Source organism: Leucopleurus acutus (genome assembly GCF_964270905.1).
Source record: "Leucopleurus acutus genome assembly, chromosome: 1".
In the NCBI taxonomy this organism is placed as follows: Eukaryota; Metazoa; Chordata; class Mammalia; order Artiodactyla; family Delphinidae; genus Leucopleurus; species Leucopleurus acutus.
Window position 1 is genome coordinate 183,109,796 of NC_139142.1, and position 16,254 is coordinate 183,126,049.

Genomic DNA, 16,254 nt, shown 5'->3' on the forward strand with positions numbered 1-16,254 from the left:
AAATGATCTCCGCAAGTCAATGAGTCTAAGATTTTATTTTATTTATTTTTTATTTTTATTTTTTTTTCACTCCTGTCTGGTTCCCATCCCCTTTGTGATGTGGGCCCTCTGGTGTGAGGTCTGAGTCTAAGATTTTAAGTGAGTATATCAAGTGATTGACTACTAGAAAAGCCTGTGGTTGTTTAGCTGGGAGAGTACTCATAGAAGCAAGAGTCTGTGAAACACATTCTTACTCTGGAAGTGTCCAGACTCATGTCCCATCGGGGGAAAAACACAAATGACTGAATGTTGAAATTGGGAGTATTTCTACCGCAGATTTTCTGATAACTTAATGAAACATTACTTTTATTAAGTCAATTAGTATGCATGCTGAATGAAGTGCAAGACATTTGTAGCCAAGAAAGGGAAGGAATTTTTTTTTTTTTTTTTTTTTTTTTTGGTGGTACGTGGGCCTCTCACTGTTGTGGCCTCTCCCGTTGCGGAGCACAGGCTCCAGACGCACAGGCCCAGCGGCCATGGCTCACGGGCCCAGACGCTCCGCGGCATGTGGGATCTTCCCGGACCGGGGCATGAACCCGTGTCCCCTGCATCGGCAGGTGGACTCTCAACCACTGTGCCACCAGGGAAGCCCAGGAATAATTTTAACTGTTTAAAAAAAAAAAAATTATCCTGAATGAAACCCTTTGGTTATATATCCATGTAGGTTTTTTTTTTTTTTCAGGGGGAGGGAGTGGTAGGCAGACCTGGGGGGTTTTTTGTGTGTGTTTTTTTAAATAAATTTATTTTATTTATTTATTTTTGGCTGCATTGCGTCTTTTTTGCTGCACACAGGCTTTCTCTAGTTGAGGAGCGGAGGCTACTCTTCATTGCAGTGCGTGTGCTTCTCATTGTGGTGGCTTCTCTTGTTGCAGAGCACGGGCTCTAGGCACGCAGGCTTCAGTAGTTGTGGCACGAGGGCTCAGTAGTTGTGGCTCGTGGGCTCTAGAGAGCAGGCTCAGTAGTTGTGGCACATGGGCTTAGTTGCTCCACGGCATGTGGGATCTTCCTGGACCAGGGCTCCAACCCGTGTCCCCTGCATTGGCAGGCGGATTCTTAACCAGTGCGCCACCAGGGAAGTCCCCAGACCTGGTTTTTATTCGCTGCTTTAGGGGTGATGCAGCTAAAGTAACTCAGGTCTAGAGGAAGTAAGGTAGTTTCCACTGAGTCATTCAGGAACCGAATGTGTGAAACCAAAAGAAGTCTTGGGGTGAGATTCCCCCAGATCCCCCATGTTGGTGCGAGTGGTTCATTGCATGAGGGTGCCCAGCTGAGGCTACAAGTCGGGGCCGAAATTCAGCCCGAGCTCTACTCACTGAGCCTTGGGGCTCTGCCCACCTGGAGGTGGGATACCTCCTTCAAAGGTCCCAAGTTCACTTGCCAAGCATGGAGCTGAGCTTTTGGGTTGGGGGTCGGTGAGCAGTGAGGGCTTAGGCGTATCACCAGTGGTGTCCAGGATGCTCTTCTGTGTATTACAACTAGAGCTGGAGCTTCGAGGGGCATGTTCTTCCAAGGTCTTTGTTTAGATGGGACTAGAGTAAAAGAGTTCAAAGCTATGCACAGTTCAAAGAGGATCTGTAGTGACAAATCCCTGATTTCACCTCGTCGGTTACATAGGCAGAGTGGACCCTGGATGAAATTGGAAAGAGTTGGAGATTTGGAATATCTTTCCATCTCCCTTTTGTCCATTAAGACTCCTCGCTGCATTCTTGCCCCTCTTCACCCCCATCCCACGCTGCTCAGACATCAGCTTCAAACTTGCCCTTTCTCAAAGCAAAACAAAACAAGCACAGAAACCACCTTCTGTTCACTAGGAACCTTGTTCAAGAGGGAAACACTTGAAGTTGCCAAATTCAAGGTGTAAATAGCTAGGAACAATTACCTATTACCTTCCTCAAGGGTAGCATATTAATACTTAAATAGCAAATGAACTGCACCTTCCCAGTGGAATTTCAGGCCATGGGAAGTGGTAGGGATTTTGTTTGGGTGTTTAAGGCAGGAAGGGATTCTTTACTCCTGAGACCGCTATGTGTTGGGTCCACAGTGGCCCAACAAGATTCCTTCAGTTTACATCATCTTTATTCTTCGTTGCTTTTATCTTATCATGTGTCATTCACAGTTTCCGTTCCCCTTGTCATTACACTGTTCTTTTAGGCCGACCTCAACTTTTCCTTCTTAGCTCTGAGTGTGGCCAGACTGGCATTTGTTTTCCTTCTGCTGAGATCATTCTTCCTTAATTGCCTTCTTTCCAGGCATGCAGACTGCCTTGTGACTTCTACTGCATCCGAAATCTTCTATTTTTTAAGTATCACACCCTCAAAATCTACCTGCTTGAAAGCATCAGATTTTGTAGCTTCGATATTGAAGTGGAAGTTCAGAGCGTCCTCATTGCTTTCTTACCCAGAAGCCAACCCCATAAGCCCAGGAGAGAGAAAGGAGAACTTACTCAAAGTTTGGTTGTTAGAAGCTTTTGGAAGACAGAGATGATGTCTTTCCCTGTTTCTCTTTTCTTTTCTTTTTAAGTTTACTGAAGTAGAGTTGATTTACAATGTTGTATTAATTTCTGCTGTACAGCAGTGATTCAGTTAGACATTCTCTTTTTAAATATTCGTTTGTGTCATGGTTTTCTTTCCCTGTTCTTTCTGTATCAAGCCTGGGGGAAATATAATTTTTCTTCCTCTTAAAGTGATTACGATGGATACTGGAAGCTGGGACTTGACTCTGCTGTTTAAAATCATTCCTTGATTTGAAGCAATTCCTATAGCTTTTCTGGGCCTAGGTTATGCCATTGAAGCTGGAAATCACACATTAATTTGATCAGTTCAGGAAAAAAATCTACCACCTGGCAGTATGGCCAAATGAACTCTGGTCAAAGAACTCAAACAGCTGAAGTGGGAAGCTCATATAAAAAGGAACACTCTGTCTATCTGTGATTCTTTAAAGATACTTCATAATTTTCGTATCCCTCCATCATGCAAATGATAGACTTTAAGAGTTTCTGATCCTTGGAGGCATGGAGTTTTTTAAATGCCGAGGAGCTATGATCATACTCTCCTTTGTCCAGGAGGTGGAGGTCTTACATATTTAATCTCAGTAGACTCCAGTGAAACCAAGTATTTGACAACAAGGGTCCAAGTTTCCTTTTTCCAGATAAGGAGGAAGCGTATGCATTTTGGAATGTTGTATGGGTGGTATTGTACTTTATTTTCTTCCTTTGAATGAGTTTCGTTTTGAAAAGTAGATGCCCGTGTATGATTTTGAACCTTTGACGGTTTGTGGTGCCAACTTCCTGCTCTCCAGCTGTGCCACGTTTCTTCTGTTCTTGGCCTCACTTACGTCATTCCCCTGAATAGAGCCAATGTTGACGCCTTAGTGCTGTGAATTTCTCTCATGCCACTTGCTGTACTTGGCGTTTGAGGACCTCTCAAGGCTCTCTCCACCTCTCCAAGCATTAGGGTAAGGACCAGGGTGAAATATGTACAATCTGGGTGACTGCATCTCTCTGCTTTTTTTTTCAACCCAACTCATCCAAGGCAGCCCAGGTCAGAGGCAGCATCTTTTTTTTTTTTATTATTTCCAAAGTTTTTTTCCCTTTTTTCTAAGCCTGATTGTGCTAAGAAACTATATGCTAATTAATAGATAATTAACCGGTATCTTCCTCTGGTCTAACCACGTATGTTAAGCAGTGTACTTAGATACAGGTTGAAGAAGGGGTCAGCCATCCTTTAGAATGCAGAAGGAATGTAAACAGTTTTCAAGACCATTTTCTTTGGTGGAGGGAGTTGGGTGGGAAGAGGGTACATGCCGGTCTCTCTTGGAGGGGCCTTCAGCCTGGACTCCCATCAGCTCTGAGAAACGAGGAGTCAAGAGGTTACCAGTTGACATACCACAGCCGTATTTAGTATACGGGACAGAGTCTGCAAACATGTTTCAGCATATGCCCACTGCATCATAGCGTACTTTCTCAACTGGTTAAAATAGAGTCTTTCATTTCAGCGAACAAACACTGCGTGTTTCATGTATGGAATTTTGCATTATGTACTGTGGTGGAAGTTAAAAAGAATAAAGCACAATCCCAGCTCCTGGGGAGCTTATCATCCAGCTGTCTAAACCTCGGAGTTGAGAAAGTGTTTTCAAAGGGTGACGTTCTAGAGATATTCTTTAAGAAAATGATAGTCGATGTAAGTTTTTGCCCTTGTGCTTGTGATTAAGCACTTCGCTGGGTGCCGTGGGTGCACCGCCAGTCCCACTATCAACCCATCTGCCACCTCCCGCCCTCGTTCCTGAGCAGCTGGATTCCCCGTAGCTGGTGCACAGTTCGGAATTGACTCCCCAAAGTGGGGAGAAGCTAATAAATATGATTTAGGATGAAAGGCGCTGTGTAAACGCTTGAGCTGTTATTACTGTTCCCGTGCACTTTATTTTTAAATTGTGCATCCTTTTAAGTAGATGACTCGTTCGCCCCAGTCTCCATTATATCGAAGCAAAGCATTCACAGAAATTTCTAAAACCTTTTCATTTCTCTCTGTAGGTTGTTGTTTCGTAACATTTTATACAAGAAAAGCTGCACTTGAGGCCCAGAATGCACTGCACAATATTAAAACTTTACCTGGGGTGAGTCGGTTTACTTTTGTACCAAAATCACTTTATTGCTTGAAAATGGTCCTTTCAACTGAAGGTTCTAGTGATGGGCTCTTAGTGCCAAAAATGACTTTGGGCTTTTGAGGAGGGTGTGCTGACCCCACCTCCCGTCCCCCCTGCAGCAGCCAGAGCAGCTGGCCAGCCCCTCAAGAAACGCTGGCATTACCGCTGACAGAAAGACCTCTCAGAGCGTATGTCCCCTGGTTAGAAAATCAGAGTGACCCCACTGGCTCGCAGTGGCTGAAAAGAGGACTGGGTGGGCTGCAATTTCAAAACGGGGGGAAACTCCACACACACACACGCACGAGAGGAGCAAATGGAAAAGGAAAAGCTTTTACTCACCAGGAGCCTCTTTTCAAATTTAGTCCTTAGATTTTTCTTTTGAAAGGACAAAAATGTACCCTGCACAGCCGTAATATTCAACCTCCTAATGGTTTCTAAACAGTCAATGGTGGTTAACAAAGTCAATGTTTGAATGCCCAATTTGCGGCTTCATGTTGATAGAGAACAGAAAATACAAAGCTTACAATTTTTTTCCATTTCCTTCCCAGTACTTTTGGATGCTTGGTACCATTCACTAGAAATGAACTGATGTGGGCTATAGCTACTTCATCAGAATACATGATTTCTGGGGGGCTGGGACAGTTTTATCTAGTGTATGCTGGTATAAATTTCTCTGTGCTGTCGGGATATCTTCCCTGTTGACTCAAATGTCAGGGATGAGTTAGTTTAATAGCATAATGATTTGTGTAGGTGATAGTGAAGAACCTCTGGTAATCAGTGCTATGTTAATGATTTTATTGAAACCTGGTTTGATAATAGTAAAAGAAAGATAACATGATGTCCCTAATGTTTTCAGCGTATAATTCTAACCTTTTATCATTCATCTGTCGTGCTAACCTATGTACACAAGTCATTTGATACCCTGTCACCCCCAGAAAAGATAGCATTTGTTTAATTCACCACCTTAGCGCAATTGAAAATTGTATAATGTTTTAGTGACAAGACAGTCAGTAGAAGGTTTTCAGAACATTAGCTTCGTAATAACCAAAAAGTAATAAGTTATGAACCTTGGTCTCAAATCACACCACTTTGGTTTTCCCCTTTTTGTGCGAGCAAATCAGAGAGACAGTGGTTCAGAAAAGCAAGTGTGATACCAGAATTCTCCCTCCCAATTCAATTTAACTACTTCTGCCTGAAACTTCTAAGGTGGTTTTTAGTAACGGAGATTTTACTGGGTCTAAGTGCTTTGCCTAATGATTTTTTAAGTATCATTTCAGCTTCATTCTCTGTATAAATGGAATTTTTCCAACGTAAATTCTAGGAGGTTGCAGCGTTAGGTTACATTATTGAACGAAGCAACCAAGTTAAATATTTACTGGCAATGGTAGAAAAAATTTTATTTCCCAGGCTCCTGATCCACCCCAAAACCCATTTGGTATTCCTTCTTTTAGAAAGAAATACTTTACAGTAATTAGTGCACAAAATCCCTTCTAGGTATGTTAACAAATATTACTTGATGATAAATTGTTACTTAGTATTTAGGGTGTATAGAGGCACATCACATCCTATTTTTAAATTAATGCAGAGCTTGGTTAATTTGAGTTCATCACCTCCACTAGGAGAGGGACATGGCTCTTAACATGCAATTTTCATACGTGAAGATGCTCGCTAGAAACCCAGAAGTAATCTGATGAATGGGCCGTGTTGGAAAACCTACAAATGACTGATGAGTTTGCTCCCGTTTGGGACATCTTACTCTGACCCTTTTCTCGGCAAACAAATAGCATCTTCTGTATTAAAAAAAAAAAAATGTTGCCCATGTCTCTTTTTCGCCTTAAAAATTCTGCATGCAGAAGTCAGGGCTGGTGATTTTGGAAACCCATTATTAAGGACAAGAAATCTGGGGTTGGAAAAGATGGTTTGTGGATTGTTTTCGGCTTTCTTTTTATCCAGTTCAATTTCCTATGCCCAATTACTTGAGGTGGGTTAAATGAAAATTTTGAGAAGTCAGGTCTGATTTGTAAGCTCCTAGCCTTCACAGTGCGCACAGTATTGCTACATCTGCCATTTCAAATTAGGCGCATGGGAACAGAGTTCCACATCTTGCATTTATGTATTGCTTTATCTGATCAGCATCACCCTTAACAGCTCCAGGAAGAACATGAAAGTGGTTTCCTATCAGCTGGGAGCTTTGGTGGGCAGGAAGAAAAGGGACCAGATAAAAGATTAATGCATATTCTTGGGGAAAAAAATATTACAGGGTGCCTTTCTGTTTGATTACAAGCCTTGGAATTAGTCAACATTTCCATAATTCTAAACCAATATACACCTGTTTTCCCACTGTGATGTGAAGGAACAACTTAATTTAACAGAATCCCTGCTGTGCTAAATCTCTCATTAAATACCAAGTGAGTTCGGTAATTTAAAGTTGTAACACTACTATTTTAACTGGTTGCCTTCATATTATGAAATTAATAAGAAATTAATGATGCACTTTGCCATATGCCTTCAATTTCTTTCTGAATAAAAATAAAAGGGATAAAGAAAAATGCATCACCAGCTGACACTTTAAAGCTTTTCTGGTTGTAATCATTTCTCCTGTGGATAAAATCCATTAAAAATGCACTTGCTGCCTTTTTTTCTAAAGTGTCCACAACTTTCTGTTTAAAACAAGATCAAATAGTGCTGTGTGTTTGGTTGGAGGTTTTTTCCCCTGTTTAATTTTCTTTTGCAGTTGATACGTTTTGTCATAGTGGAACTTTTCATCACGCAACCAAACTTGGTGAATGTTGAGAGACTATCGTTCTTGAGAGAAACAAAGAACTTGGTTAGTATGGGAGAGGAAGAACACTTGATGGGATGTTCATTTATGCAGTTGGATGTGTCTGCTCTCAGATTTTTGTATAAAGGCACCCTTCCTCCCATGTCATGTATGGATTATAGAGACCCTTTCTGTGGTGAGGTATAGGGCAAAGCATCTGGGCCTTACTTAGCAGTGCAAAGGCATTAAGGACACATTTCTCAAACCTGTCTCTTACCATGTGACTGAGAAAGACGCTGGGTCTTACATCCTCTGAAGTGCTCAACATAAATCCTAGAAATACACTATTAGAAATTAAGGGAGAAAATTCAGGAGCTCAACACAGGGAGCAAGAAATGAGCTTCGGAGGGTAGGGAGGTCCTTCCCCTGGTTTGATCATGCTCTGCTCTACAGATAGTGGTTTGACACATATGCAACAGATCAAATCTTAGGCACGGCGCCTAATTTATTACTGACATTTCATTAGGTTAACAAATCACTCATGATAATCGGTGCCTGCTGTGTGCCAGGCAGCAAAGCTATACGGTCACACACGCGCCCTTGAGATCCCTAGTGAGTCTGTGACCGTGTCTGCACAGAAAGCAGAGCCTGATGAACCATTGGCCTTGCTACCAACTGGGTAGACTTGCTCCACAGCTGAGCCATTTGCGTTCTTGGACAAATCTTGATTGCCCGTCCTTTGACGACGTAGCCAATCAGGCTAAGAGATAGCTTCCTTTGTTTAGGGTTTCAGGCAGGCACCACCTCACTGGTAGAATTATTCAGTAGAAACATCATCGTCTGCCACTGTGTTTCCGAGAGAGAAAACCCTTGTGAAGGCAACTTGCAAGATTCATTTTGTTCTCACTGACCTAATTTAGCTTAATTAAAAAATAAAATAACCACCTCAGCGGAGGCACGGGAAAACTACCACGATCTCTTCAGTAATCAGATGTCAGGGCCAAATAGCCCTGTGCCAGTGACAGCACTAGGCCTTACGCCATTCTTTTTTTCAAGGTCTTCACACACATTGTCTCTAGCAATAAGGCTTTTTGATTGAAAATCTCCAGCAGTATCGTTAGAGCATTCACCGTATAAATTAATTTAATTAAGGATGTAGTAACAGAGAGGAATACAGGTTTGAAAAGGCTCTTAAATTTTAACAGCAAGGAGGAATCAGAATCCAAATGTCTTGTAAAATATTAACCGCAAATTTCTTCCAGCCGTTTTCTCCGAGGCTGCCTTCCTCCTTTCTTCTTAGAGTCACTACCAGTTTTATTAAATGCACTTTATATTAAGGAGTCACAGCCCTAAGAGCACATTTGTTTAGAGCGCTCCGTGTTAGCAGTGGCAGATGGGAACGACACATAGACTTGAGAGAGAAAGACAAATGGGCCTGATCCAGCAGGAAGAAGCTGTAAATAAAATGGCCTCTTGGGCCACGTGTGTTCACCCACATGACATGAGTGACCCCCTTCCTGGCTGGCCCTGTGTGGGTCGGCAGTCCTCCCCGGCAGCCTTTAACACAACTCTCCATGGAACGGTTCCCCTGTGTCCTCTAAGAGAGGAATGCTAGGGCTTAATTTCTTTCAGCAGAACAGCAAAGGCTCTCACTGGGACCAAATTCAGTTTGCCCATGGTAATGCTTTTTGAGGTACTCATTTACTCTGAACCACCTCTTCTGATTATTAATATGTATTTAATGCCTTTGTTCTCAGAGCCATGATGATTATTTTATCATTATCATTATTATTTCTGTCATAAAAATCTCTCAAACCCCATCTCCTCATGTCATGGAAATTTCCCCCGAACCATCCCATTTGAATCAAAAAGAAGTGTTTTTCCTCAGGCTCCTTTTATTTAAAATTGTTAGTTGATTTACAGTGTTGTGCCCATCTCTACTGTACAACAGAGTGACTCAGTTATACCCATATAGACATTCTTCATTTTTTTTTTTTTTTTTTTTTTTGCGGTACGCGGACCTCTCACTGTTGTGGCCTTTCCCGTTGCAGAGCACAGGCTCTGGACGCGCAGGCTCAGCGGCCATGGCTCACGAGCCCAGCCGCTACGTGGCATGTGGGATCTTCCCAGACCGGGGCACGAACCCGCGTCCCCTGCATCGGCAGGCGGACTCTCAACCACTGCGCCACCAGGGAAGACCGACATTCTTCTTTTTATATTCTTTTCCATTATGGTTTATCATAGGATATTGAATATAGTTCCCTGTGCTATGCAGTAGGACCTTGTTGTTTATCCATCCTATATATAATATTTTATCTCTGCTAATCCCAAACTCCCAGTCCTTCCCTCCCTTAACATTGTAAATCAAATATACTTCAATTTTTTTAATCAAACAAAAATTTTTTTTTAATCATTAAAAAATTTTTAAAGATTGTTAGGAAAAATAAAAGTCAAAACATCGTTCCGAACAGATTTGAGTCCTCAAACTCAAGTGCCACGTAGGACATACAGATATTCATACCTTCATTCGGCAAATATTTATTGCATTTTTGTGCTTTGCCAGGCACCATCCTACGTACTGGGGACTACAGTAGCTACCGTGATATTTATAACTAAATCTTCAAAAAACAAAGCCAGCCCGTGTGCTTATGGATGTTTGATGTTCAATAAATGACTCTTGGTTATTTAATGCCTGAGGGAGTTAGTTGAATAAAATACTTGTAGAGGAGTCAAGTTTTATTCCAAAAATGATCATTTTGCCCGAACGCTCCAAAATGTAAGATACGTGTAGATTTGTGATTCCATGTGTATATAATGATCGTTTGTTTCACGTATAGAGATCTATATATTACATATATCTCTGTATACCTACAGGATAGGTAAACATTCACACACGTCCACATGTGGATATCAATTCAGTCAAATAAGTCCAGGAAGACATAGCAGAAAATCTCATTTTGTGTTTGGCCTGCCCACACACTCTTCATTGCAGTGTAGTCACCTTTCTGACCTTTGACTTCGTGAACTGTGTAATTCTTCACGTTGGCAGGTTGGTTGGTTTTTGCTTCGATTCAGGATCATGGCTGATTCATAGCGCATGTGTGAGGACACCTGACAACTGTCATTTAATGGTGGTAATCCCTGCCTTTCCACCTTCTTAAGAGACGAGTAGGTGCTGAACGAGATAATGTATGTAAAGCTTTCTGGGCCCCTGAAAAAAATGGGCTTGTAAGACGTTTCCACTTGACAGTTTTTGTAGGCATGAAGTCTTCTTGGGTAGCAGCCCAACAGATAAAGTGTATTTGCTGGGGGAGAAATCAGGACACCTTGATTTGGGTGTACCTTCTTCAGATTTACCTTTGCAGAATTTGGCCACGGCTGAAATATTTGGCCTCATAGGACTGCCCCGAAGCAGCTATTTCCCTGCCGTGCCTGTGTTCTTTTACCCTAATACTCAGTCCTGCAGAAATACAAGCTAAACAAACGTAAACTCACTTTGCTGTTAAGATGACTTTTTAAAGGCCTGTGATGGAGAGCGCCACCGTGCGGCCGTGGAGGAGCTCCTGGGAGGGGCGGGCGCAGAAGCCCCTACCCACCTGCGGAGCCAGGCCAGTGTGAAGAAGGGCTTAGGGTGTAGAACCGGCCCCAAATAGGTCTCAGCCAGGTGTGGCAGGATTGCTGGTCAGCTCGTTGGTTTAGACCCGAGAAAGTTGGAGGGAGGAAGAAATCCGTGGCCTGGTGCTTCCCAGTCTGCTGGCCAATCCCAGGGGATTTGAAAAAGTATATTTTAGTACTTCATAAGAGGCCGTTGGCATATATAAAATAGATCACTAATAAGGACCTACTGTAGAGCACAGGAAACTCTAATCAGTACTCTGTAATAATGACCTGTATGGGAAAAGAATTTTACAAAGAGTGGATATATGTATATGTATAACTGATTCACTTTGCTGTACCGCAGAAACTAACACAACACTGTAAATCAACTTTACTCCAATACAATTTTTTTTTAAAAAGGCAGTTGGAAACTGTCCATTTCACCCATCGTAAAGTTTTACGATGCCACCCGAATAGTGGGCACCTCTGCTTTGGACTGGCAGACAGTTCAGTAACTTTGATTGGCACTTACTGATGTATGGCTTTGATATAAAAGGTGTACAATGAAAAACCAGTTACTTTTAAAATATGGCCCTCTCAAGACAAGGAAGCCTAAGGGAGAAGACTCATGAGGGGTCCTTAGTGGTGGTGAGTTGAAAATGGCTGAGGCGGGCAGCCCAGGGTTAAACTAGGAGCAGCTGCACCCCTTTCTGGTAACAGAACTCAGTGGAAGGCCTTCCAGTTTTGTTTTGCAAGCAACATAGTCTCAAATACCAACCTAATTAATAGGACGGTTCTGAGGGCTTATCAGAGCCAGCCCGTGTGTGACCTAGCACGGGCTCCTGGCCAGATGCGCATTGTCACCTGTGTCATGGCTTAAGGAATGTTGGTCTCTCACAGTCACAAGTGAAGGCACGAGGGGATGGATGGCACAACGGCAAAATTAAGTCATAGTTAGAGTTCAGAGTTTACCATCCCTCTGTGATATGTCAAGGTTCAGTTGGGAATATTTGGTTCACTTACACAGATCTCATTTCCCACCAGGTTGATAAGATTTCATTCAAGAGAAGAATGTGGGGAAAAGCCATGAATTTGACCAAAGGTCTGGATGGAATCGCAGAGGAAAGGATTATGACAGTCAGATGAAGGGGGGAATTTTTAAAAAAATAAAGTTGGAAAAGGGTCCAAATTCTGTTTTTAGAGTATGCAGTCTCCGTGAGAATGCATCACCCCAAATATGACTAGCGTGCAGACAGAGCTTGACTCTGTCACGTGTGAGCTGAGCCCAGCTCAGGAGACTGTCCAGTGGAAGTGGGCTGGCCAGTTCAGAGCCTCCAACTCTGGGCCACCAAAAAGTGTATGACGTGGGGAGGTGTGGAGAGAGTTCGGCCAGGAGCCCCAAGGTCCTTCCCCAGCCACCAAGAAATAGAGAGTGGCTGAGCTGGAGCCAGGGAGGCCGGCATAAGAGGGAGCCTTGGAGCTCCACTGCTGGGCCGGATCCGGTCTGGTTGGGCACAAGGGAAGCAGACCAGCCACTGGGAGGGAGGGGGGCAGGGACAGAAGCTTCATGTGTCCTCTGCTTGTTGTAGCCATGGACCGTCACAGTACACAGGTGCTCAGGAAGCATCGTTAGGATTCAGACATAAGCTATTAAAGTTGTTCTGATAGTAAAGCAGTGTTTCAGGACCATATCATTCCTGCTCTCACTACCCACAAGTCACCGAGATGAAAGGATGAAGAGTCAGCACCTGTGGGAGGCTGCAGAAAGGGGCACCGTGACCGCTGTTCTCTTTTGTCCTCTTTATCGTTCCTGGCCGGCGATACCTCCCATCAGTACTCAGAACGCGTATTCGCGCTGCCACCTCTTCCTCCACCAGCACTTCAGAACACTCAAGAGTCCGTCCTTTCTTCATTCAAAGCAAGGAAGTGGTTGGGCTGGAATGATTCTTAGAATCCTTTCCAGTTTTGAGAAAGCGTTCTTGGCCTTCTGTGCATTGGCTACATTGGTGGCCTATTGAATTGATGAAAACCTATCTAGATGGATAGGTAAGTAAATAGATAGGCGGGAGGTAGATAGATGTCTCTGACTTGACTCGCTTCAGGTGCGGCTTAGTGACTGTAGAGGACTTGGTACAGACACATCTGGACCGTCCAAGGTGTGACGCTGCCCTTTGAGATTCTCGGCACGTCTGCTTCCCTCTGCCCTCTGGTTGAGAACCAGCAGGGAGCTCAGCAGTCATGATTCCTCCGCCAGGGAACAGAGAAAGGAAAGGGGAGGCGGTGAATGCCATCAAGTCGGTCTGATTCCTTGCTTCGGGCCTTGGTTTCACAAGGGAGTTCAGCCTAACGAGGCTCCAGGGTTGCCGGTGGATTTCCTTTATCTGTTTGGTCACTGTCGCCCGTCCACATGGATAAGTGAGACTGTGTTTGTAGATGGCTTTCTGTTGTTTATTTGTTTTCCCTCCTAAAAGCATTTTGGGTGATGTATCGATAGCATTCACCTTGTTATACGGAGGACACAGAGGCTCCAGAAGATTAAATTAACTTCTCTGCCCTCCCCTGGCACAGCAGTGACAAAACTAGAATTAGAGGTCACAGTCGGTCAGCCTCCCCAAAAGCTCGGCCTCCTGACAGGGGATTTTGGCCTGATGCTCCGCGCCTCGGAGGGAGCAGGGTGCGCGACTCAAGGGGCCGACACAGCGTAACAGGGAACATCAGTACAAGGTGACGACGCTTTGTCAGCGGCCCAGGTCTCAGGCCCCCGAGGGAGGCTCTCGGGATGTATACTTTGCACTGTCACCGCCGCTCCACGAGGCGTGTGTCATCCAGCCCCTTTGCTGGTGAGGAAGCTGAAACTCAGAGAAAGGGAGTGACTTGTCCGGGGTTGTACAGCTGGTAACCGGGAGCTGACAGTCAGATTCAGACCAACATCTCTGGCACCTGTAGACTTTGCCCCCCACTGTTCGGGGCAGAGGCGTACAGGTCCTAAGCCCCGTTTCAGGGGACCTCCAGCAGGAAGTGTGTTCCCGTCCATGGCTTCACTGATAAGCTCCGGGTGACCACCGTGGCTCCCCGTGCAACCGTCCTGGAAACAGATCTGAAGCGTCAGCTCTCCTGCTAGCCGTGCCGCACGGCGATCTCACCTAAGAGCCAGAGTGCCTGGGCCCGGGCTTTCCCTCCCCAGCAGCCGGCCGGGCGCCCCATCTGCAAGTCGGTCCTGTTGCCGCGAGTTGGGGCTCCAAGGTCCCCTGAAACGGTGGGCAGGCGAGGCAGGGTTTGCTGGTAACCCGGGTACCAGGTGACTGGCACCAGGCCCTCTAAGAGGGAGCCGCAGATCAGAGGCAGTCGTTATGGTAAGAGCAACCACTTTGCAAAATGATTATAAATGCAACACTTTTCTTCAGAGGAGTGTAGCTTTACCAACATCAGCTCATTAACAGTCAGGTTATTAGGGTTCTCTTCTTTATCTGCATCCCCAGGCTCTTGGTCCCAATCCGTAATCTGCATTCTAATGTCCTGTCTCCATCCAGCTGGCCTCTCCGCCCTCCCCCATCTCCGGGCTCCACGTCCAAGCAGGGAGAGAAGGTGGGGGCCTGGGCTCATCTCCGAAGATTAAGCATAAACCCTATTACGTGCCGCCCAAAGCATGAGGCAGCAGGCTGTAGCCGTGGGAAGCAACTCGGAGGGGTTCCAGCCCAGCCTCCCTCCCCGCACCCTGCGGCCCCGAGGAGACCTGGGGGCCTTTATGGAGTAATCAGACTTACCCTCTTACTTTATGCATGAGGAGCCAGGGTCTGGGGTGGGGGGTGAAGTCTACAAAACCATCCAGGCATCTGAATCCTCTGCTTCTGAAAACGAGGGACCAGACTCCCCCCCCCAACACACACAAGGGCACTTAAATATGCAGCAAACGCCACGGATGGGGTTGCACATCCTCCCTGAGCAGCCTCACCGAACAGTCACTGCTGTCTTCTTGGCCACGGCAAGTGGAGGGCAGGGAGACTAGGCCAGCGGGTGCTTTGCCATGGGTCCGGGGGGCTCAGATGTCCTCCTCTCTCTGTCCCCATCCAGTCGTCTGCTCTGTGCTCATCCTTTGTCAAGAGGCAAGTTAGGATCAAAGGCTGAAGGATCGTTGAAGATATTAGGGCAGTTGATGTGGTTAATTCTGTCCAGTCATCACGCTGTGATTTCTGTGTTGGTAAGAGTGTGGCTAAGCGGATGATTGTACAGGCTTAGACTTCTGTCACCTCTGCTGCTGTCTTGGTCATGGGAGCGTGTGACCCTGGACACGTGGTGTTCTGAGACCAGGAGTTCTATGCTCTCTAGGCCACCGATATTTCTGCATTACTGTCCTCCATCAGAGACAGGAAGGACCATGTAAGAGCAAAGAACAGGTTCCCTGGAAACTCACCTCCATCCCTGGAAGGTCCATGGGGTATGTTTCAGGCTGTCCAATTCCACGTGTTATGCACTTGCCCATACATAGACTGTATCGTCATTTCTTCAGAAGAGCATATGTTGATATTTAAATACATGCCAGGAAACTGCCAGATGTTTCACATTGAGCGATGTATGGGGTCCCGGGTACATTTGATGAACGGTCAACAAGTTGTGTGGATTAGGAAAGAGAAAATTCATTGGTGTCCTTGCCTATATCCTACATCTTAGGTGTAAAGTCAGACCCGTAGTTGCTAGAACCCTAGGAGGAGTAGGTTTCTAGCAAATTTTGGTTGAGTAAACTTTTTGTCTATGTGCCTGGTATTTTTCATTGGCTTTCAGAATTTAGATAATTTTAACCAAATAATGTTCAATTAATAAAAAGCATAGTAATAGTGAACATTTATTGACCACTCCGTCTTGGGCACAGTGCCAAGGGCTTTTATATATGGCTGAGCTCATGTTAATGATACAATACTAGGTAAATAATTAGACAGTGAGTTTTGTTTTCTCACTCTGGTTGCCTTTTCAACTCGAAGTCCGTCACTCTCAACCCAAGGAAGTTTAAGTAGCTGTGGCTATTCGAGAAAATCTCTGTGACAAATCAGTGAATATCTCTTCTGGCTAATAATTTCCCTCTTCCACCTGAGCTAGAGCAGGTTAGATGGGAAAGACAGCTCGCAGCTAATCTCAGGTGAGCTTCTCCTTGTCATCTTCATCCATTGCTAATACCTGGTTTATGGTTTACTAATATTTATAAGCTATCATTTAAAGAGGAA

General features: G+C 44.7%; 1 protein-coding gene across 2 annotated transcripts in view; it reads left to right on the forward strand.

The window, feature by feature from the left end:
* Window positions 1–16,254, forward strand: part of CELF2 (CUGBP Elav-like family member 2) — a 393,615-nt gene that overhangs the window by 277,787 nt on the left and 99,574 nt on the right. For both annotated transcript variants that reach the window (XM_082852498.1, XM_082852497.1), the window contains exon 3: window positions 4,568–4,650. In XM_082852498.1, the coding sequence (XP_082708624.1) occupies window positions 4,568–4,650 (83 nt within the window). The remainder of the gene's footprint in view (window positions 1–4,567; window positions 4,651–16,254) is intronic.